Consider the following 23,036-nt stretch of genomic DNA (forward strand, 5'->3'; position numbering starts at 1 on the left):
GGCCATCTGTCCAGCAGGTTCCCTGAGCCCCATGACTGGTGCACCCTCGCTTCCCTCGCCTCTGCTTCCACTGGTCAAATGGGGGATTTGGGCAAGTCCTCACAGTTTGGCCTCGTTCAGGGTGCCGAATTGGCACCTGGGCTTGGGTGGTCCTGGGATTGCCCCCCATTCCAGCCGGTGGCGGGAGCAGGGGATTGTAGAAGGCCCCCTCCCCATTCCCAGGGGCTGTGGGAGACCTGCCTTCCTCTCACCTGGAGGCTGGGCTCTGCTTGCCCTGGCCGGTTCCCCCCTCCTCCTGCCCCTCCCCGCTCTTGGCAGCTCTTCTGGACACACAGCCCTAGGGATGCCATGTCAATCTTCAGTTGCAGTGACTCTGCAACGTCCCTGCAATGACACGGATTCGAAGACTGGTTGTCCTTCTCAGAGCATGAGCAAAATGTTCCCAGGGAGCCAGGCAGAGGCTTGGGGTGGGGGTAGGCTCGGATGACCCCCAAGACCTCCTTGTAGTGGGGAGATTGGCCCAGTCTAGCTGCCAGAGGTGAGGGTCTGAGTTCACAGCTTTTTTTTTTTTTTTTCCAGAAAAGCCTTCTCCTTGGTGCTCCTTCAGGAATTACCAGAGGGCTTCCTGGGAAGTGGTGTGGTTGCCATTATGTAATGGATGGGAGCATTTCTGAAACCCCACCTCCCTTCTGTTTCTGGATTTCAGTCCCAGCAAGAGGGTGGGGAGGGGATGGGACTCACACGTACAGAGCCTCTTGGGGGGCACCGGGCACCATGCCCAGGTTCCTTTCATCTATTCCAGCTGGGGCCTGAGTGCACACTGCGTCAGTCAGGGCCCCTTCAGTTGTGTGTGACAGAAAACAACTCACACTGCCTTCAGCAAAAAAAAAAAAAGATATTATGGGGTGGGCACCGAGGCGTGGCTAGGACCAGTGTGACCGGGACTCACTCTTTCCAGGCTTGGCTCTCCTCTTTGTTTCTACTGTGTGACCCCTGGTAGCTCCAGACTTCAAGTTCAGTTTTTAGCTTCGGGTTGAACAGCAAGAAGGAAAAGCCCTTCTACCGGTCAAACTGAACAGTTGAGTCTGATTGGACCAGCTGGGTCATGTGTCCGCCTCTGATCTAATCAGGATGGCCCGCGGTCCCCGGGGCTCTGACTCAGCAGGCCAGGGTCTCACACCCACCCTGGAGTAACAGGTGGGATGCCCGCAGGTAAACCCTACTCCCGACACATGCTTTTACACGTTTAGCACCGACAGTTCCTGTCCTGTTCTAAGTGCAAGGAAGTCAGCAGCGAACAAAACAGAAAGAAGATCGCTGCCTGTTTGGAGCTGCTGTTCTAATGCGGGATGGAGGGCGGGTGGTCCCGTCGTTCTTAGTCTACGCCCAGGCCCAGGATAACGGGTTCTTGTGTGGAGAGACCCCAGGTGATTCAGGGTGACGGTGTGGGGAGGAACTGGCCCTCAGGGAGCCCAGAACTCAAGAAGGAGGGAAAAAGACAGGTTGCATGGTTGGGGAAGGGGGCGCTAAGGAGAGGAACAAAGTGAGGAAGGAGGGGGACGGGAAGCCAGTCTGGACGCATTGCCCGTGACAGAAGAGGGGAGGCCCCTCCCGCGTTTGCCTGGACCTTTGGCCCCCGCAGGATATTGACAAATGGCATGGAGTCAGTGAAAGCTACAAAAATGATGACAGGACTGGAGGGAGTGATTTATGAGAGGAGATTAGCAGAGTGATGGTGCGGCCTAGCAAACAAAGGGATGGGGTAGGGGAGGCCGTGGGTCCTGTGAACCTCCGAAGTCCAAGGAGAGGCGAGGGGCTGGGGGGCAGCGTGGAGTGGCCACTGCAGAAGGGGGACAAAGCAAGGCAGTGGGGGCCGGGGGCTACATCAACCTTGGCACGAGACCCTGGCGTGAGGAGGAGGGGAGGTGTGTGAGACATACACACAGGGGTGTGTGTATGTGTGCATGTGAATGTCTGCTTTTCCAGAATTGTGAGGCTATCCAGGGGACTCAAGAAATGGAGGGGACAAAGATTTCTGCCCTGGGGAAATTCTGCAAGAGGCTTTTGGGGCCCTCCTTCCCATCTGGGAGAATATTCCTATCTAGACTGTTTAGCTGATAACCAACCACTCAAGTCAGAAAGACCTTTTCCTTCAGGAGAACTGGGATGGCATTTCTAAGAGGGAAGCAGGGGGAAGGAAGAAGGGAAAGTGAAGTTGCTTAGTCCTGTCTGACTCTTTGCAACCCCATGAACTGTAAGCCTACCAGGCTCCTCCATCCATGGGATCTTCCAGGCAAGAACATTGGAGTGGGTTGCCATTTCCTTCTCCAGGAGATCTTTATGACCTAGGGATTGAACCTGGGTCTCCCACATTGTAGGCAGACGCTTTACCGTCTGAGCCACCAGGGAAGTCCAGGAAGAAGGGAAGAGGAGATGCAAGAACATGGGGTATATGGTCTGATTCGTAGAGCAAGTGAGGCACAGAGGACGGGTATTGCCCAGGACTCCTGGCATGGCATCACCGGTGAAGACCAAAAGCCCAGCTCTGGTCTGCAGCCTGGGAGCTCTGTCAGGGAGCCAGGTCAGGAGTGAACTTGGGGACCCACGTCGAGGCTCAGGCAGCAACAAGTGGTCATTGCTGGGTTTGGAGCCTGCAGCCCACGTGTCCTTGAGCTTTCCAAGTTGGCGGGGTTGAAACGTCTTCCATCTGATGCCCTGTCTTGAGCTGCCCTAGCCCAGGTTCTGTTAACATTTGAGTGTATCCATATGTGAGAGCCTTGGAGGCACATGTGGTGCAAGTGTTCATTGCTTAGTCACGTCTGAGTCTTTGCAACCCCATGGACGATAGTCCACCAGGCTCCTCTGTCCATGGGATTCTCCAGGCAAGAATACTGGGATGGCTGGCCATTCCCTTCTCCAGGGGATCTTCCTGACCCAGGGATCGAACCTGGGTCTCATGCCTTGCAGGCAGATTCTTTACTGTTTGAGCCACCAGGGAAGCCCCTGGAGGTCCAATGGTAGGTGATTAAATGGATGGATGATGCATAATCTTGGACATTCTAGATGGCACTTTTTTGGCTTTAAGTGGAGATGCGCTGGGTTTCCAAGCACAGGTAAGTCACGTCCTCCACATGTGTTTTCTGTCTCACTTCCTGAGTGAGGACAGGTGTGTGTGAATTTCCATGGCTGCAAAGGACCCAGGCAAAGCAGCTGAGAGAGGAGAAGTCTGTCATGGAGGCATTTGCCACCGCTGGCGGAGGCCCTGGGCCATCCTCCCCCCATCCCTCTAAGTGAGTTGAGTCCTCGTAACTGCTCTGTCCTCTCTTGTCCTCTCTTGACAGATTCAGGATTTGTTCCTGAGCTTTGACGACACCCCTCTGGGAGCGGCCTCCCTGGCCCAGGTCCACAAGGCTGTGCTGCGTGATGGGCGGACAGTGGCCGTGAAGGTCCAGCACCCGAAGGTGCAGGCTCAGAGCTCAAAGGATATTCTTCTGATGGAGGTGAGAGCCTTCCTCCTCCCCTCCCTTCATCCTCATTCTATGTTTCCCTGGGATCTGGGCAGTCCCAGTGAAACTGGTGGAAGGCCTATGGGCTGGAGTGTGGGCCTCTGAATCACAGAGCGGGAGAGGAGAGCTTGAGATCACAAAGATGTCATGACAGCGCTGCGACCCGGGGACCCATGGCTGGGTTGGCCGATTTTTGATTCATTCCTGGGAATTGTTTTGATTCATTCCTGGGAATTGTCTGTGGATGGTCTCAGAACACGTGAGCAACTGCTGGGGCCAAGGAGAACTTGTGGCGGGGGGTGGCATATTGTAGAGATGAGGTGACCCAAATAGGTGATTTCCTTGGGGGTAGAAAAGGCCACATCCTAATCTGGTCCATTATAACGAACGGGAGCATGTGGTCAGCCAAGGAGTTTGAACATGACACGGAGATCACATAGAAATGTTTATGCAGAGCGCTCCTTTGCTTCCCTGATATTTGTTCTGCACGAGCAAACGCGCATGCCCTGAAGTGGCCCTGAGACAGCTCTAGTGGATCCTATGCTTCTGGACTTTTCTAGCTCCCTGCCTCGAGCAAGGGGAAAGGGAGAGTGGCCAAGGCTTGGGCCATAGCCAGCAGCCCCAGGGGAGGTCCGCAGTCTGCTAACCCTGCCAGCATGTTCCCCTGCTTCCTTTCCCTTTCCTTGGTTCCCTGTCCTCACTTTGAACACTTAGTTTATTCTTGCAGCTCTCTGACTAAACCTGATAGGTGCATAGGACACGCGAGTGAGCGACCTGCCTCTTCATCCTCGGACAGCCTGCCCCCCAATTTAGTGGAGACCTGAACACAAACAGTCCTCGACTGTGAGCTCCATCTAAGGGGTGTTGGCAAGGTGCCGTGGAGCCTGGACTGATGGGGGCATCAGAGGGGCTTCACCGAGGCGCCCACGAGACTGCTGGACAGCGGAAGGGTGACCCAGCTGAAGGTCTCGAGTCTTAGGGGAGCAGGGTGCACGTGGAGAGTGTCAGCTGGTTCAGATGGTTTGAGCTGGGTGTGGGTGCAGGCGAAGCTGGGAAGGTAGGCAGGATGGAACACAGAGGTCCTTGGGTTCCAGGCTCAGGTATAGGGTGGAACACATAGTAAATATGTATTTACTGGGGAACCGAGCAGATCTGATTTTCTCCTGCAGTCAGTGGGGAACCATTTAAGAATTTTAATCAGGGAAACATCGTGATCAGACATGCCTTAGAAATAAAAGTGTGTTAACAGTCTGGAGGATGTTTGGGGGAGGCAGGAAGACTGCAGCCAGGGAGACCAACTGAGGGGCTGCTGCACCACTCTGAGAGAGCAGTGGTGTGAACCAAGGCAGCGTCATGGGGGCGGAGGAGAGGCGTGGATTCACGGGGTGGGAGCATCAGGACTTTGTGACCAGCTTGGTTTACATGGATTGAGGGAAGCTACCAGTGTGGATCAGAATGAAAACAAATTGTATGTTTCTGGCTTCTGTGATTAAACCTGGGGGCCTTTAACCATGTGTATCAGTCTGGGTTCAGTTGGGAAAAAATAACTTGTTCTAGGCATGTCAGAGGGAGTTTAAAACAGAACATGCGGTTCACTGGGGATGGAATGGTTGAGAAGCCAAATGGGATGGTGAGATGGTCACCCAAGGCAGGAAGCCACTGCCACCCTTATAGAGGAGGGACAAGAAGAGGTGGTTCCCTGGATCCCAGGTGCTGGGGCACCTGAGGGGAGTGGGTCATGGACATAGGGTCCGTCACGTGGTATTGGAGCCACAGATGCTGTTTGAGGTGGTGGGTGTTTCACTTCCTCCTGTCCCCCCGTATGCCACTAAACCTAGCTGGAAGCTGGTTGGCAAGGGAGCCTGGGGAATGTACTTTCTTGTGAGATAAGGGGGTGGCATGGATGTCAGAACAAACGGAGTAGGTGATGGAGCGACCATGTACTATAAGACATTGCTGTCCGGATCTCTCTTGTTGTTTAGTCACTAAAGTCATGTCGGACTGTTTGCGACCCCATGGACTATATAGCCCAAAAGGCTTCTCTGTCCGTGGGATTTCCCAGGCAAGAATCCTGTAGTAGGGGATCTTCCCAACCCAGGAAGTTATTCCCGAGAATCTTTCCGAGCCCGCCATCTCCTGCTTGGCAGGCGAATTCTTTAGCACTGAGCCACCTGGGAAGCCCGTCTATAATTCAGGCTGGGAATACAGGTTTCTGGATTTATCAGCAAGGAGACTCATGGGAGCTGGATCCAGGGGAGTAGTTGAGATTGCTTAGAAAATCTGCCGCTGCTCCTGCTGCTGCTACGTTGCTTCAGTCGTGTCCGACTCTGCGTGACCCCATAGATGGCAGCCCACCAGGCTCCACCATCACTGGGACTCTCCAGGCAAGAACACTGGAGTGGGTTGCCATTTCCTTCTCCAATGCATGAAAGTGAAAAGTGAAAGTGAAGTCGCCCAGTCATGTCCAACTCTTAGCGACCCCATGGGCTGCAGCCTACCAGGCTCCTCCACCCATGGGATTTTCCAGGCAAGAGTACTGGAGTGGGTTGCCATTGCCTTCTCCATTAGAAAAGCTACATAGACTAAAACAAAAGGGAGAGGGCAGAGACAGAACCGTGAGGAACATCGTCATCTGGGGACTGTGCCCAGGAGGGTGAGTTCCCGAGGGAACTAAAGAGGCATGGTCAGAGGGATTAGAGGAGAACCAGGACTGAGCATCTGCATTCAGCAAAAACAGTGTCAGAAAAGAGCTCTGTCCGCTATCTAGCATCCTAACTGATGCAACTGCTAGTCTGCACATTGAACCACCTCAAAAGGGAGTGGCTTAAGACCCCAGTCGAGTACTATGCTCCTGACTGCAGTCTGCGCAGGGCATGATAGACGCATCTCAGTTCTAAGTGGTTACAGGTGGGGAGCTGGAGGACCCACTCACATGGCTGGCAAGTGGGTTCTGGCTGTTGGCTGGGATCCCAGCTGGAGCTGTGGGTTCAGGGCCTCACGTCTTCTCCGTGGAGGCCTTTCCAAGGCCTGTGTGGGCTTCCTCGCAGCCTGGCGGCTGGGTTCTAAGAGTAAGCGTCCCAAGAGCATAAGACTGAAAGTTGATCATGGTTTCATGACCTGGGTGTGGCAGTCATGTAGATTACTTCTTCCTTCCTTTATTGGTAAGAGCGAGAGTCACAGTGGCCCCCTAGGCTTTGTTCAGTTCAGTTCAGTCGCTTAGTCGTGTCTGACTCTTTGCAACCCCATGGACTGCAGCATGCCAGGCCTCCCTGTCCCTCACCAACTCCCGGAGTTTACTCAAACTCATGTCCATTGAGTCACTGATGCCATCCAGCCATCTCATCCTCTGTCCCCTTCTCCTCTTGCCCCCAATCTTTCCCAGCATCAGGGTCTTTTCAAACGAGTCAGCTCTTTGCATTAGGTGGCCAAAGTATTGGAGTTTCAGCTTCAGCATCAGTCCTTCCAATGAACACCCAGGACTGATCTCCTTTAGGATGGACTGGTTGGATCTCCTTGCAGTCCAAGGGACTCTCCAGAGTCTTCTCCAACACCACAACATCAACACCACAAAAGCATCAGTTCTTCGGTGCTCAGCTTTCTTTATAGTCCAACTCCCACATCCATACATGACTACTGGAAAAACCATAGCCTTGACTAGATTGACCTTAGGCTTGAGGGGGCAGTGGAATAGACTCTGCCTCATGATGGGGGGATGGCATGGTTCCAGACGAGCACTAGAGGGGGAGACATTGTTGCAGTCGTTTTGGAAAACAGAGTCTGTCAGAATTAATTGATATTGCCAAGTGGAATGTAAATTAGTAAAGCTCTGAAAAGAGTATGTTTGGTTTGGTGACTTAGAGTTTTTGGGGAAGAACAGGAATGATGGGGTGAGTGGGGGTGAAAGAGAATTGAGGACTCAGGGAGCGGAGACGGTTAATGGAGACTACCCTTTCCATGTTTGGCCTTGGATGGTGGAGGACAGTGAGGGTAGTGGTTAGATCTAAGCACAGGATTAGGTGGGGGTCTTGCGGAGGCTGTCACTGATGAGGAAGGGGCAGCGGAGTTGGGGGCTTAGAGATTCAGGGGAGAGCAGTAACTGATAGAGCTGGTGCAGGAGATGCCTGGAGGGACTGGGTCCCAAGGACACAGGCGGAAGCGTGAGGCTTTGGCAGACTTTGTTCTGGGGCTAGAGCTTTGTTCTTGAGGCTGGGTCCAGATGAGTGAGTGGGGCAGAGGGGGAAGGCAGGGACAGTGGGCAGCTGAGTTGTACCAGCCTGATAGCGTCTATTTTTTCCTCTGAAGTGGGAGGTAAGACCATCTGCTGAGAAGGAGAGGGTAGGAGGTGGCATGGAGGCTTGAGGGGGATGAAGGTTTGGAATCCTGCCGGGTGCACTGGAGAAGGATGCTGACCGGGACCCAGGAGCGGGGCTGCTGAGTGGCACTGGGCATCCACCTGGAAACCTGGGTTTTCTGACGCATCAGTCTGTGGTATGGAGCAGCCACAGATGGAAGCACACTGCCAGTCTTGGAGGGTCCCTGGGTGTTCCTGGAACCCCATGGCCACACCTGAGTTGGGCTGGAACCTGTCTCTGCCTGGTGGTACCAACAGGGCCCACGGGAGCTGGGAGGACAGCTGACATCTCTCCTCTGCCCAGAGCCTCTCCCCTCCCTAAGTAACGGTGGCCGTAAGGTCAACCGCAACAATAGCACTGGTGAAGATTTGGCATCTTCCTCCCTGAGATAAGCATCAGATGCGTTTCTTGAAATTACCAGCCGTGTGGCCATGTGCTGAATACAGAGTAGCGGCTCCCTTGCAGTGGCTGGGGCTGGGATCTCAAGGTGGACTGGAGACCCGCACTCACCGCCTGCAGGAGAGAAGCTGGAAATGAGACCTGAGGTCTTCCGTGGACCGCCAGCAGCAGCAGCAGCAGCGCAGAGTGGTACTGCCTTCTCATTGCACTTGGCCTCTGGTGGGAAAAGCCTTAACTTGGTCACCCTTCTCTGGTTTACAACCAAGAAGTGCCAACTGGAAAGCTCATTTTGTTTTATATCTAAAATGAGCATGACTTTTTTTTTTCAGACCTAAATTAAGCCCAGACCTACATGGTGCCTTGATTTTAGTGATGATATATGTTTGGGTGTGCTTGGTGGGAAAGAATGATTTCTGAGAGGCGTTAGGACTGTCATACCTGCCAGAAACTTGGAGATAGAGGGGAGACAAAGCCGCTTTTCTGTAGAGCCTTCTGGTGCTTCTTTTCTTGCTAATTCCAGGTGTTGTGTGCCCTCGGACTTCTCTCCCACTGCCCACTATTGTCTCTATCTCCTCTTCAGCCCTGTGTTTGGTCCCGGCCTTGTCTTGAGAGGAAGAAAATTTGGGTAAAGTAGTTCATACTAAGGGGAGAGTGGCTCATAGGCTTAACTTCTGGATATTTGCAGTTTACGAAGTGGGCTTGTAAATCCAAACACATATCTGCTGTAAGGATGGACGTTTACAAGAGTAAAACTTTTGAGAATAAGGAGGTGGGGACTACTGGCTATATCAGTTAGAATGCTTTTAGCTGCGTGTATCAGGAAATCCAACTGACAGTGGTCAATAGTAACCTATATTATCTCACATTTCAAGACATCTACAAGTAGGGTCAGCTGTTTCAGGGTTGACTAATCCAGCACTTCACTGAGGTTTTTAAGGACCTAAGTTCTTTATGTCTTCCACTCTGCCAGCTCAGCTTCCTGGCTTGTCCTTCTAAGGTAGTGCTCCTCGTGGCCCTCAAACAGCTGCAGGGTTCCTGCCATTACCAGTGTCTTTCCTCATATTAAAGAATAGCCATTCAGTAGAATTTCTTTCAGTACTCATTGGCCAGAAGCAGGCCTACTCGCCCAAGCCTGAAGCAGTCTTGGCAAGAGGTTTGGGACCACTGTGACTGCCTCAGACCGATTGTGATTCACCTTCTCAGGCTAAGGTCTGCCTTCCTTGAAGGACATGAAACATGCACAAAATAGAGGTTCTTTTGGCCAGGAAGATGGGGAAATGAATGGCGTGTGGGTTGGCACCCAGGAGCATGTGCCACCCTGGTGTTCTGTGTCTCCTGTGAACCTGGGCCTTCTCCTGGGGAAGGAGACAGTGCTGGGGAGAGCTGCTGACTGGTGCCAGAGAATCAGAGACCGACTCTCAGTAAATGGTGATGAAGCTGATGGTGTCGGTGACTTTGCACAAAAGAGAAAGGCACAGCCAAGGGTGTTTTCAGCTTTGTCATCATCACCTGATATTGTCCCTTTAATAGTTGGGGCAACTCTACTTCTCGATGCACGGCCAGTGACTCTTATTGATTTGAGTGGCTGTCCGGAGCCAGACTAATTGGGCCCAGAGATTGGAACAATGATTCAGCAGCACGGGGTGAACTGACAAGTCAGAGTCTATCTGTCTGCTGGCGGGCTGGCTTTGCAGCAGTCCTTGCTTGCCCACGAGAGCCGGGAGCTTACTTAGCAGGCTGGGAATCACTGCCACTCTCCTGTCTGAGAACAGGGTGGGACTCAGCTGACCTGTGAGGCAGTGTTGAGACCACCATTCCCAGGTTTCCAGAGCACTACCCTGTATCACACCCTGTTACCTCTCAAGCTTCTGAACTTGGTAATGAACGCCCTGTGCTCTATCCTGAAGAATCTAACTCCTGACCAGGCCCTTCGTGTATCACCTGTCCCCAAGGTCTGCAACATTAGGGCGGGATGCTCAGATCTGAGCACCAGAATCCCATCCACCATTGGAAGGCCTCCGGCTCATACCCAGGGTCTCTAAAAATAAAGACCTGTGACAGTTATGTTTTTGATTTTTTTTTGAACAACATTTTCAGTGCATGCTGTCTGTCATCTTGTTTCTTTTCTGAGTGTGTTGATTGAACAGTGGGTGGCTAGGTAATGTTTGTGTTGGCACAGAATCCAACAGCTGATTTTATTTTTTTAAATACATTTTTGAAAGCCCCAGAGATGTAGATCATCCCTTGGAAACTTCTCTTCACCCTGTAATTCTGTTTTCTAAACAGTCTGCACCTTAATAACTTATCTGAACAAAGATAAACCCCATGAACGGTAAGCTATTTACATCACTCTGAATTGATTTTCGATCCTTGTCGAACATCCATTTTTACCAGCTCGGATCCGTGCAGGCGTTCTGTTTAGTGTCCTGTTTTCCCGTGGACCATTATTTCTTTTATAATATATAATAAGTTGATAGCAGTAACTCGAATTTCAGTTGCATTTTACAGTTTACAAAGCTCCTTTTATGCTTTATCTCAGGCTCTCTATTGTATTGTCCTATATTGTATTGCCTGAGAAGGACTGCGTAAAGAAAGAAGTGAAAGGAAGGAAAAAAAAAGTGGGTTCAAGCCCTGCATTTGAAATGGCAAGCTGTGTGACCTTGAGAAATGCTTTAACCTCTTGGATCCAATTTCCTTCTCTGTGAAATGGGCAAGAAGAGGAAGAAATGAGAGCATGCATATCAAGTGCCTCATGGTGCGATGCTTGTGTCTCAATAATGATAATTCCCATTTTTTTTGCTATCATATATAGCAATCACTAATTTTCAAACTTTTATGTGACTCTCAATTTTTCCATTATGTTTCTGTGTGGTCCATAATTTAGTTTTCTTCCTGGGAGCCAATAGTCCTGTAGGAAAATGATTTCATTATTCTCCCTTGAAGGAGAGAATAATCTATTCAACTATTAATTGTTGAATATACCCTGATTGATTAACAAGGCTTCAAGTGAAGTAGAATATTCTCAGACATTTCAAAACTGTGGTTCCCCCACATTCAGAGGTAATCCCTTCTTCCACCCAAATCTCTGAGGCGTACAGATGTAATCCATCTGCGTAATGCACATGTGAGCAGATAACTATTTCTGGGGAGAAGGCAGGCCTTTTGGAATGTTCATTTATTCACTCATTCATTCACATGAATATTCAGGAAACATCTGCTGAGTGTTGAATACGTGCTAGGCACTGGTGAAAACACTGGCAGTTGGAAGAATTTTATGAGAAGATGAATTTGGGAGAAAAATCAAAAAGTCAAATTGATAACAACACCTGTTTTATTTTAGTTGATTGCATCTGTTGTCAAGAAAGAAAAACATAAAAGAATCTACTTGGGGCAGGCCCTTCAGAAGGGAACTGAGTTAAAACAGAGGATGAAATGGAATTTCGTTTTCTTTTCCCAAGCTCAGAGAAGTCCAAAGTGGCAGCAGCCCAAACTGGTTTGGATTTGGATCAGATGATTCTTTTTTTTTTTTGGACCGGATGCCTCTTAACCTGACCTCAACCCTCCCTTTGAAGTTCAAGGGGTGATAAACCCCCGAATTATGTACAAAATTATGGGAGTATGTGTGTTTTCTGGGCTTCATTGCTGGCATCACATTTTCAAATCGGTGACTTCCTATAAAGGGGATGACGGCCTCTAAAACTACGAACCACTAACTTCCATGCAAACAGACCCTCTCATTTTAGAGTAACCAAGGGAGTGACTTGCCAACCACCACAGAATGGTTTGGAAACCAGTTTTATGAGTCCTGAAAAGTCCCAGGGGTTATGAATTAGTTTACTAACTTATTAGCAATTAATATCAACCAATAAAACCTTTGACTGCTTTTATGGTTAATGATATAAAGTATCAATAATAACCAATAGTATTAGTAAGGACTAATTACATAATTGATTGATAACAGAAAAATCTTTAAGGTGCCTTTCAGGGCTGTTTGGATATTAATGATAATTTAAAATTTCACAAATGACAGTGACCAGACAGTCAGCAATGAGGAGGTAGTGTGTGGCCACAGAAGCCTCATCGCCTGATGTAGACCCCACTTGGCTACATGTGGGTCTCTGTGTGTACCTACGGCTGGTCCAGGGTTATCATCTAGAAGGTAATCAGTAAATACATTTTGGCTGAAAAAGATGAGTGAGACTCACTGTGGCTCCTTCCTTGTCCCTCCTGGATGGGAAGGTCTGGAACCTGTGCTGGAGCAAAACACACAAGGGCTTCCCAGATGGTGCTAGTGGTAATGAACCCACCTGCCCATGCAGGAGACATAAGAGATGCGGGTTCAGTCCCTGGATTGGGAAGATCCCCTGGAGGAGGCCATGGCAACCCACTCCAGTATTCTTGCCTGGACAATCCCATGGACAGAGGAACGTGGCGGGCTACAGTCCATGGGGTTGCAAAGAGTCGGACATGACTGGAGCGACTTAGCATGCAGCATGCAAAGCACACAAGAGGCTTCTTGCTTGAAACTTGGAGCCTAGAGACTGGAGTTCAGGTGCCTCAGATGACAGCTGTGCCCTCGGCATGGGCCGGGCAGGTGCTTCTGTTTGCTGTGTACCAGCTCTGCTTCCCCTCGGGTGGCAGCCAAGGTGAGGGCACGGTTACGAGACGTGGTGCCCAGATCTGAAACAGTCAGGCCCTTGCCGTTGCCACCTCTCCGTTCTTGTTTCATGTGACACCAAAAGAAACAAAACAAACTAAATCGATTATCATAAGGTCACAGGTCTAGCCCATGAAAGACTAGACAAGCCTTAAAAGAAATTAGACTGCAGCCAAATGTAATTAAAGAGGGTTTGAGAGAAATTGAGTATAATAACCCTGTGTGATGATTCTTACAGAATGGCGTCTGGTACATTGCCTCGGACATAGGATTTAAAAACAAAGCTGTAAATGCCTTGTAGTTAATGGCCCTGCTCTGGATTTATTTCACTGCGCCGTGTGTGCCTAATCCAGTGTTGGAATCATATCAGAGACCAGGGCAGACAAAAGCAGGAGATAAGGCTTGTGACTGGGACCCAGCAAGGCCTTCTGGGTGGAGTGGGTGGTGTTTTGGTCAGCTTTGGCTGCTGCCACAAAATACCATCGATTGGGAGGCTTAAATCACAGACACTTATTTCTCCCAGTTCTGGAGGCTGGGAAGTCCAGGCTCGAGGTGCTGGTTGATTCTGTTCCCAGGGGGAGCCTCTTCCTGGCTGTAGACAGATGGCTGCCTGCTCTCTGTGACCTTGCCTGGCAGGGAAGCGGGGAGCTTTGGTCTCTCTCTTCTTATAAGGACACTAACCTGTCATGTGGGCCTCACCTTCATGGTCTCTTTTAGGCCCAATTACTTTCCAAAGACTGCACCTCTGAACACCGTCTCCCTGAGGTTAGGGCTTGACATATGAATCTGGGGGGCTACATAAGCATTACGTTTCCTTAACAGTGGAGGAAGGTCTCTTGGTAGCAATAGGCCCACGGTTCTTGAGTTCTTGCTCCTTGTCCTTCTGCTCTGACCAGGGCCAGAGATGGGGATTCTCAGAGGACTTGGACCATAATCTATACCAAGAATCACAGATGAGAGTCTGTCAGTGGTTCTCCCCAGGCCTGACTTTGAATACCAACAGGAGGGTTTATAGGAGAGCAGGAAAGTTGCCTTCTGCCCCACCCCAGCCCAATGCTGGAACATTTCCCATGGCCCCAGCCTTACCCTTGCTTTGTCACTATAGAGCCATTGTTTGTGAACTTGTGAGACTATCTCAGATCCAGAGCTCCGGTGGTGGGGTAGCCTCAGAGCTGAGTCCGTGCCCACAGAGGGGCTGTGCTGTGCCCTGCAGATATCTCTGGGCTCTGGTTCTGTGCCAGTCATGTTTCTTTCACATCATTAAATTGACAACTGAAATGTCAGGTAAGTCTTCTAAAACTCCCTCTTTCATCACATCCTGACTCAAGAATCCACAGTGGGCCCAGATCACTAGAAATCCAAGCTTTTCATCCGAGTGGACAAATCCCTTATCTCTTACTCCTCTTGTCATGTCCACCCTTGGTTTCGTATTCCGATATAATTTTTTATCATGAAATATTTTGGATGTACAAAAAGCATAAAAGATATTATAAATGCTCAGGTACCAACCACTCAGCTGAAGAAATAGATAGAATGCAGTTACAGCCGGGCCCCCTCCCAAGGCCCTTTATTGACAGGACCACGAAGCACAAATCTAGGAGCTGCAAAGCCAGTAGTTCAGTGATGTGCTTAAGAGCAAGGGTTTTGGGGCTGAGTAGACCCAGGGGGAATTCTGAATCTGGGCTTCCTTGCTGGGCACATTTAGAAAAAAATCGTATAACCTCTGAGAGCCTCAACTTTTTTCATCTGTAATATGGGGCTGAAGAGTGTATACCTCCTAGAGTTGCTGTGAAGACTAAATGGAGGAATAAGGTGAGTAATAGCACTTACCCAGTGCTGGGCAAGTGGGGAACACCCAGCAAAGGATGGAAGTGGTTTCTGCTGGCGGTTGTTGGGCTTTTATATCTGGGATTTGGATTACAGAGATGGGCCCCAGGGGGCCACTTTCCCACCCATCCTTATTCCAGGGGAGGCCTGGGGACTTGTCAACGCCCTGACCAGGCAGGAGGACAGGGACTAGACTGCCCTTGGTGGGAGTCATGGACTGGCTGATGGGGTGCTTGTGGGTTTCAGGTGCTTGTCCTGGCTGTGAAGCAGCTGTTTCCAGAGTTTGAGTTCATGTGGTTGGTGGATGAAGCCAAGAAGAACCTGCCTTTGGAGTTGGATTTCCTCAATGAGGGAAGGAATGCTGAGAAAGTGGCCCAAATGCTGAAGCACTTTGACTTCTTAAAGGTAAGAAGGCAGGGCCGTGGGGGCCTGGTGGTTGGGCAGAAGAGTACAGGGGAGGACTGGTCCCAGCCCTGAACATCTCCTCTTGCAGGACCCACAGCGGGTGTCTCCTTCTTGGGTGAGGGAGGATGACTGATTTGTCCCTGGTGATGCATGTTCAAGCCCTTGAAGTCTAAGTTACAAATTACCAAAGGGGACTGTTGACCTGTTAAGCAAACTGATGTCTATGGAATGGTCTACAATTGCAAGACCCTGAGCCCTCCTGAGGGCCTGTAAGCCACAGTCTCAGCCTCCATGAATCATGGGTTGATGACACTGAGGATGATGGTAATGGTGATGATAGCTAACGTTACTGTGCTCTGACGTGTTTCCTAAAACTTTATTATATCAGCTCACTGAATACAAGGTCTGTAACACATGTCCTAGAAATCTCCACCGTTTGCAGAATGGCACAGCAGAAACCACAGGGTTTATGGGCAAAAAGGGGGTTAGGCTTACAACACTCAAAACTGTCACCAGTGATCCAGAAAATAAAAGCAGATGGGAACCTAATGAAATGCGAGCATACCTTGGCACACGTTAAATGGCTAAGAAATACAGAAGACCACAGCACACATGGCACTTTACTGGACACGGGCTTGCAGAAATGGGCGTCAGAAGATTTGCTGCTTGGGAGTTACTGTGAAGAGGTGGTAGCGGGGGTCATCTGAAATTGAACAGAAGTTGTGGGGGGGCTGTGACCCATCACACACATGGCAATGTTTGTGTGCCTGCTTTGGGTGTTCCTGTTTGGATCAGCCGGATACAAGTTTTCTGCACTTCCGAGTATTTCTCATGGATAGTGCTGCACCATCAACAAATGTAAAATCTGTGTTATGATCAAATTGTTCCCTCATGTATCTATTACATTGGAACAGATTCGTGTTTTCAGGTATTTACTAGAACTGCTGACATGATAGGTGACACTTACCTTGGGAGACAACATCCGATGACGCATAGTCCCAGCTCAGTGAGAGATCCTGCTTTAAGGATTCAGAAGAAAGGGCTTCTGGGTGGAGCAGGGCAGGGAAGGCTCTGCTGAGGAGTCGGCCTTGGAGCTGGTCTTGGAGGACTGTCCTGATGTTCCCCACAGGTCCCATGGAGATTGGAACGAGACAGATCAAGCCCATGGCACTTGCTCTTCCAACACGTTTTGTGGTGGGGTTTGGACCCATTTACCAGGGGTACCCCTTTCGTCACAGCAATGCGGGGGTCAGAAGCCTCTGGTGTCTATGTGGAGATCTTGGCTTTCAACTCTTGGAAGAGATCCACTCTCTGCTTTTCCGCTGGAGAGGCCTGGAGATTGTGGGAAGATGGGGCGCAGGGCTCCGGGTCCTAGTTCTGGAGCAAATGGTCAAGTGGGGCTCTTCCTGGGCAGGGTGTCTCAGCACGTGAACTGGAAGGTCTCCTGCTTGGGACTGAAGTGTCCAAGTGGCTTCTAAAGACATCCTGAGAAGCCGGAGGCAGTGATTTATACTTACGCTTTCCAGTTTGATTAACAGAGGTGGGGAGGGTGTGTCTACACTAGCTGCCTGAGAATCCTAAATCTTGGTCCATGGGATGAAGACCCACAACTCGGGTGATCGGTGTGGTGTCTTGAGACACTGATTTGGTGGATGGTGTAGCCACTGGCAAAGTTCAGCTCTTTAAGTGAGTCGGGTCTGGCAAGATGCTCCCGGCCTGCTTGACGGGCTGGTCCTTACACAGCCCTACAAGGGAAATGCCACTGTGTGTGCAGACCTTCTTGTGGGTACAAATCCAGATGATCTGGTACCAATTCAATGAAAACTTGGCTTTCTCACACAAGTGATAATATTAACTGATAAGCGTTGTTGTCGGGTCTAAATGACTCTTCCGCTTACCTATTCCTTTTGTTTCATTCCGTTATTCCACATTTATCGAGCACTTCCTGAGCCTGTGGTTGTGCTAGGATCTGGGGGTGTGTAGATTAAGCCAGAGATGGTTGGCTCCTGCCTGAGAAGACTTCGCATTTGGTGGGGGACACACACACAGTGGGTTCTGTAGTTCAGATTGTTGGCACTATGGCAGAGACTGATCTCTGTTTCTGTGGGTGCCCAAGAGGAAGTATCTAATTCTGCCCAGATAAGGAGCTCAGTGGGGGCTTCCAAGAAGTGTTGATTGTGCAAGGGGATAGGCAGAAGTTACTGAATGTTTCTTCTGTGGCTCTGAGTACTAGGCAGACACAGGGACACAAGGTCCTTCCAAAAACCATCATCCCATTTTACAGATGGCAGTCTTAGAGGAGAAGAGCTGGGGTACAAACAGCATTTTCTGACTTCAACTCTGGTGCTCGTCTAAGGACATTGTGTTGCCTCTTACCCAGCAGGGGTGGTCCTCGGCGCCAGTACTGTGAGCCAGACAAACAGAACCATCTCCTCCACTGTTCCCATGGAAACAGCAAAATTGTCCCCTGGCTGGGGCCAACTAGCATCTGTCAGACCAAGACATGTAATAATAACACAAATTTTTGAAACGAGGATGCCAAATGGGTGAATAATTAATGTAACGATTTGACCTGCTGCTTCTCAAGCCTGCACCCCGTTCCTAAGAGAATGGTGGAATTAAGGCTCCCGAGTAATTAATTTTGCCTAAACACATAACAAGTGGGAAGCAAATTTTGCGCCGCGCACCCAGTTCAGCTCTTCAAACAGGAGATAGATTGCTTTGCACACTGGCACCCCATCACAACATCTGTGCGTAATTAAGCCTCAGTGCAGAGTTTACCTCTTGGTGTGTGAGGCCTCTTCCAGTGGGTTTAATAACCTCAGCCCTGTGCCATAAATCGCCGCACCTCAGACGAGCACCGAATGCAAATGCACGTCAGGGAGACTGGGCCAAGGTGAGGGGGCAGCCAGGCCGAACGGTCAAGACCAGGGCGTTTGTGGATCTGGCATCAGAGTGTGTGGGAGGCGACAGGACAGGCAGTGAGGTCTGCGACTGACCTTGGGGACAGCTGGGCCAAGATAGAGGCAGACGCCTTAAAAACACAGGGTTTGGGACTGCAAGGGATGGGAGCGAGTCTGTATACGGGAAGGAGGGGCTTGGTGGGGGGTTGTCTCTGGAGCAGGGGCCCCTCCAGGGTTCTCTAGTGCTGGGTCAGGAACATCTCCTGGAGGAGGAGATGGCAGTCCGCTCCAGTATTCTTGCCTGGGAAGTCCATGGACAGAGGAGCCTGGTGGGTATTGCCAAGTGCATGGGGTTGCAAAGAGTTGAACACCACTGAGCAACTGAGCACACAAGGGGCCTGGGACTCTCTCGAAACTGGGGGCAAACCCTGCCAGGATGAGCATGCTTCTGGTGAAATAACTTTCTAAGGATCTCAAAGATTAAGAGGAACTGATATCTAGTTATTAATACTGTATCCGTTAATTTTTTTTTACATGGCTAGGCTGTGTTAGACATTTTTTAAAGTACTTTATGTCTGTTTACTCGTTGGTTCCCTCTTTTTCGGCCATGGGGTGCAGCACGTGGGATCCTAGTTCCCCAACCAGGGATCGAACCCCTGAGCCCTGCGTTGGAAGTGTGGCATCTTAAGCACTGGACCACCAGGGAAGTCCCTCTATATTTCCTCCTTAATCCTTACACAACCCCACAAGAGAAATGCCATTATTAACTCCATGTCAGCCTCGGGGAAGATGAGGCCCAGAGAGATGAAGCCACTCGTCCAAAGTCATACAGCTTCCTGGGAAAGGGCAGAGGCAGCCTGGCCCCAGGCTCACCTGTTAAACCACTGTGCTCTGGTCCCTCTAGAATAATTGATGGGCAGATCTGAGTTTGTGGCTCAGCTGGTAAAGAATCCACTGGCAAGGCGGGAGAACTGGGTTCGATCCCTGAGTTGGGAAGATTCCCCTGGAGAAGGGAAAGGCTACCCACTCCAGTATTCTGGCCTGGAGAATTGCAAAGGTTTCTGGGGTTGCGAAGAGTTGGAAGCGACTGAGCAACTTTCACAAAACAATCACAACAGTCTGAGTTATGCTGAGCTGTCTGTATCATCAACTCTCAGCCTTGGTTCTGTATCAGAACCACCTGTGAAATTCTCTGTGGCTGTCGTATGGCGGCTGCTGTGCTGCTGAGCACCAGGACCTCATCCATGCCTGTAGGAAGCAGGGAACGTTGCTTTCATTGTAATTGTCATCAGCCTTTTACAGGCAAGGGAACCGCTGCTCAGAGAGATTATGCAACTTACCCAAGTCACACAGCTTGGCAGAGGCAGAGCTGGGGCTCCAGCCTGGCCATCTGACTGCAGGCCTGTGCCCTGCTCCACTGGCCTCAGGTTCGGGGAGCTCCGTGGCCCCAGATAATGCCCAGACGTGCCAGGCCTTCCTTCCCAGGTATGCTTGCCAGGCACCAGAACAAAGAGGAAGTGCAGGTCAGGGCCCGTTAATGAGGCTGAAGTCAAGGTCTTGGGCTGGAACTTTCCCTCCTCTCTGTTCTCCTTCTTGGGGTCACGATTGGCTCTCGTATGGGGGGCAGACGGGGCCTACAGGGGTGGGCCCTCCTGCCGTGAGGAGGTAGACCCCCCCCAGACCCAGAGGTCCTGAGGGCCAGGTGTGACTCTGCCTCTGGGGTCAGGAGGCACCTTGACTGCGAGCCTCCCAGGTTGATTTTTGTTTGGGCAGGGGACAGGGTGGTTCTTATTGCCTCTTTCAAAATTTTTCTCCTTCATTTTCCCTTCTTTGATGGAAAAAGCTGAGAAAGGAATGATGGTGAAACATGAGTGTTGGGGTGAAGTGAATTTCACCTGGTGCCCCTTAACCCTCCTGCTCACGTGCTGATTTAGGGGCAAGTCGCTTGATCTTGTATCCCGTCAGGCCAAGTGTCTCCTAACTGAGCAGGAAGCACTTTTGCATTTTGCAGTCATTTCTGTGTTACATCCATCGAGGGGCAACCGCAGCCCTCCCTGAGCTCCCACGACAAACCCCTCTGCCTTGCTTTTTTTCTGGCGGGGATGGGGGTGGGTGCTGTCTCTGCTGTTTCAGAGCTAAGCAGTGCCTCCGCAGACACACGTCTATTGTGAGGCTGGGTTGGCTGCATTTGGAGGGAGACCTGGGGGAAAGGTAGGGGATGGGGTCTCAGCACACTTAGAACCCTGACCAAAACCCAGGCAGTCTCCAACCTTGGGGTTTTCTCTTTGCATCTCTGGCTCTTGCATGGCTGTTTTCCACGTTGCTCCAGGCAGGCACAGAGGGGTGTCTGACAGCGAGTCTCTAGAGCCCCAGGCACCCCACTGTCAAGCTTCGGCCCCAGGCATACCAGGGGAAAGACTTAACCCCCAAGTATGTCCCTTTTACTTGGAAGCCTCAAACAGCATCTTCCCTGGTGGCTCAGCTGGTAAAGAATCTGCCTGCAATGCGGGAGACCTGGGTTCGATCCCTGGGATGGGAAGATCCCCTGGAGAAGGGAATGGCTACCCACTCCAGTATTCTTGCCTGCAGCATTCCATGGACAGAGGAGCCTAGCAGGCTACAGTCCATGGGATTGCAAGGAACTGGACACGACTGAGCTGCTTTCACTTTCTTTCAAACAGCAGCAGCAAACTTGTACTCGTATTTTTAAAGAGACTTTTTAAAAAATGCCAAGCGAGACCGACTTTTAAGTTCAAAGTGACATAGGGTCCCAGATTTCTCCATTGGTCTAGATTTTTAAATGGCAAAAACCGCAGGAAAGGAGTAAACAAAATGATGCCTTGGTTTCAGTAGGAAATTTGTTCCAGAGGGTTCTCCTGTATGTACGGCCCGCTTTGTCCCCAGTACTCCTTATTGAGATGGAGCAGGAAGAGTCTCCTTCCTTTTTTTTCTTTTATTTTGGCCATGCCCAGGGCATGCAGAATCTCAGTTCCCTGACCAAGGATCAAACCTGTCCCCCCTGCATTGGGAGCCCAGACTTTTAAACACTGGACCACCAGGGAAGTCCCACAGTCTCCTTTTTAATGAGAAAAACAGAGGCCTGGAGGATTTAAGTGGCTAGATTCAAACACAACAGTTGTTAGTAGAGCGGGGAGCAAAAAAGTTTCTTGGCTCAAGCCTGCTGTCTTACTGCTATGTGAACTTTGAGAGCTGGGATGAGGGAAGAACTTATTCCCCCTAATCGCTTGAATTAGCTGCCCTTGCTTCTTTATCTGTAACTGGAATAAGCCCATGAAGTTGTTGGGGAATTGTGGCATGCTGAAAGCCTGGTCCTTCCTCCTTCCTGACATTGGTGGGACTCATAGGTGTCACTCACTCACATGGCACTCGGCAGTCCTTGGTACAGCCCAACGTCTTGGCTGCTTCTAGGGAAATCTAGTATCTTTTTGGTTATTGGGTGTCCTTAGAATCAGAGGGAATTAGAGAGTATATGAGTTAGGAATGCATTTGTTTGTACATAACTGACAGCTCCATCTAGAGTGTTTTAAACAAAAAGAATGTATTTTCCTCACATAACAGGAAGACTTGCCACAGTTGACTGTTGATATTGTCTCAGTGGTCTGACGGTGTCAGAACTGGGATCTCTGTGATTTTCTTAGAATTTTCCTCATGGTTATAAAACAGCTGCTGCAGCTCCAGGTATCACTTCACTCTCAAGGTAGGAAGAGAAGGGTAAGAAGAGTTGCAATATTTATAAACATCCCTTTTTGTTAAGAAAGTAAAAGCCTTCCCACATCCTCTAGCAGACCTCCACTTGTGACTCACAAGCCAGAACTGTGTCACATGGCCATAACTACTGCAAGGCAGGCAGGGAAAGTATTTCGTTTTTCCTGGGGAAGAGGAGGATTGGGAATAGGTGTTGGGTTAGGCTTCAGCACACTGTCTGCCACAGAAGGCTTGCAGGGAACGGTCATGAGAAAACTCAGGACTTCCTAACTGAAAAATTTATCACCTGGTTAAAATTTATTCATTCACGTATATAATAATTACACCCATTGTACAGGTGTTGAAACTGAGGCAGAGTGTTTATATTCACATGAGGAGCCTGAAATAAGCCTGGTGAGAGAGAAATAGCTTTTAACCCCAACTGTGGCTCAGATTTGAGAGGTTCCATGTACTTCCCCGTAAGCCCCACTTTTAGTGTGTGCCTTTCATTGTGTCTGGAAGGCACTGAGGAAGGTGGGGAACTTATTCTCTGGTCCCCAAGCAGGAGGGTCCCTGGGGGAGGCCTGGGGCCTTGCTGGGGGAGGCGGAGCAGCCTGCCCTTCCTTCTCGGCCTGCCTCCTGCCTTCCCTGCCCCTCTCTGCTGGGGTCTCTCTGGGCCTTCCCTCCTGTTCCCGGAAGGTGTGTGAGCTGATGTCTGGCCCACGTGCCTATCTGTAGCCCTTGCCCAGAGCCCCCAGCCTCCCAGCCCTTCCTGACCTGCGCTCTCCCACTCCAGGTCCCCCACATCTACTGGGAGCTGTCCACCAAGCGAGTGCTTCTGATGGAGTTTGTGGATGGCGGGCAGGTCAACGACAGGCACTACATGGAGCGGAACAAGATTGACGTCAACGAGGTGAGTCGAGCGCGCTCTGCTGCGGGCGGGGTCTGCCCGGTGAGGGCAGGTGTGTCCAGGGGAGGTCTCACGGCCTGGAAGCGGGGCCTGTCTTTTCTGAAGAGTTATTAAATCTCTGGAGCATGAAGCAGCCTTCCAGGTGCTCTAGGGCAGCCCTCTACCCATCTCCTGAGCCAGGCTTGGCAGCGGGCAGTGGGGTGCGGGCACGCGCTGGGCCCCTCCCACAGGCCCTGCCTGAACAGGGGATTATCACCATCTGTCTTGTGTCATCCGAGCCCCACAGCTTGCAGAAATGTGAGAACAGTGGTTCAGACTCTCAGGACTTAATCTTCCATCCTGCGGGGCCTGGACACACCTCCTGCCCTTCCT

The 23,036-nt window shown here is 50.6% G+C and overlaps 1 protein-coding gene across 2 annotated transcripts in view; it reads left to right on the forward strand.

The window, feature by feature from the left end:
* Nucleotides 1-23,036, forward strand: part of ADCK1 (aarF domain containing kinase 1) — a 140,363-nt gene that overhangs the window by 93,352 nt on the left and 23,975 nt on the right. For both annotated transcript variants that reach the window (XM_027552541.1, XM_027552543.1), the window contains exons 5-7: nucleotides 3,342-3,500; nucleotides 14,988-15,146; nucleotides 22,551-22,667. In XM_027552541.1, coding sequence (XP_027408342.1) covers nucleotides 3,342-3,500; nucleotides 14,988-15,146; nucleotides 22,551-22,667 — 435 coding nt within the window. The remainder of the gene's footprint in view (nucleotides 1-3,341; nucleotides 3,501-14,987; nucleotides 15,147-22,550; nucleotides 22,668-23,036) is intronic.

Source organism: Bos indicus x Bos taurus, chromosome 10, assembly GCF_003369695.1.
Source record: "Bos indicus x Bos taurus breed Angus x Brahman F1 hybrid chromosome 10, Bos_hybrid_MaternalHap_v2.0, whole genome shotgun sequence".
Classification (NCBI taxonomy): Eukaryota; Metazoa; Chordata; class Mammalia; order Artiodactyla; family Bovidae; genus Bos; species Bos indicus x Bos taurus.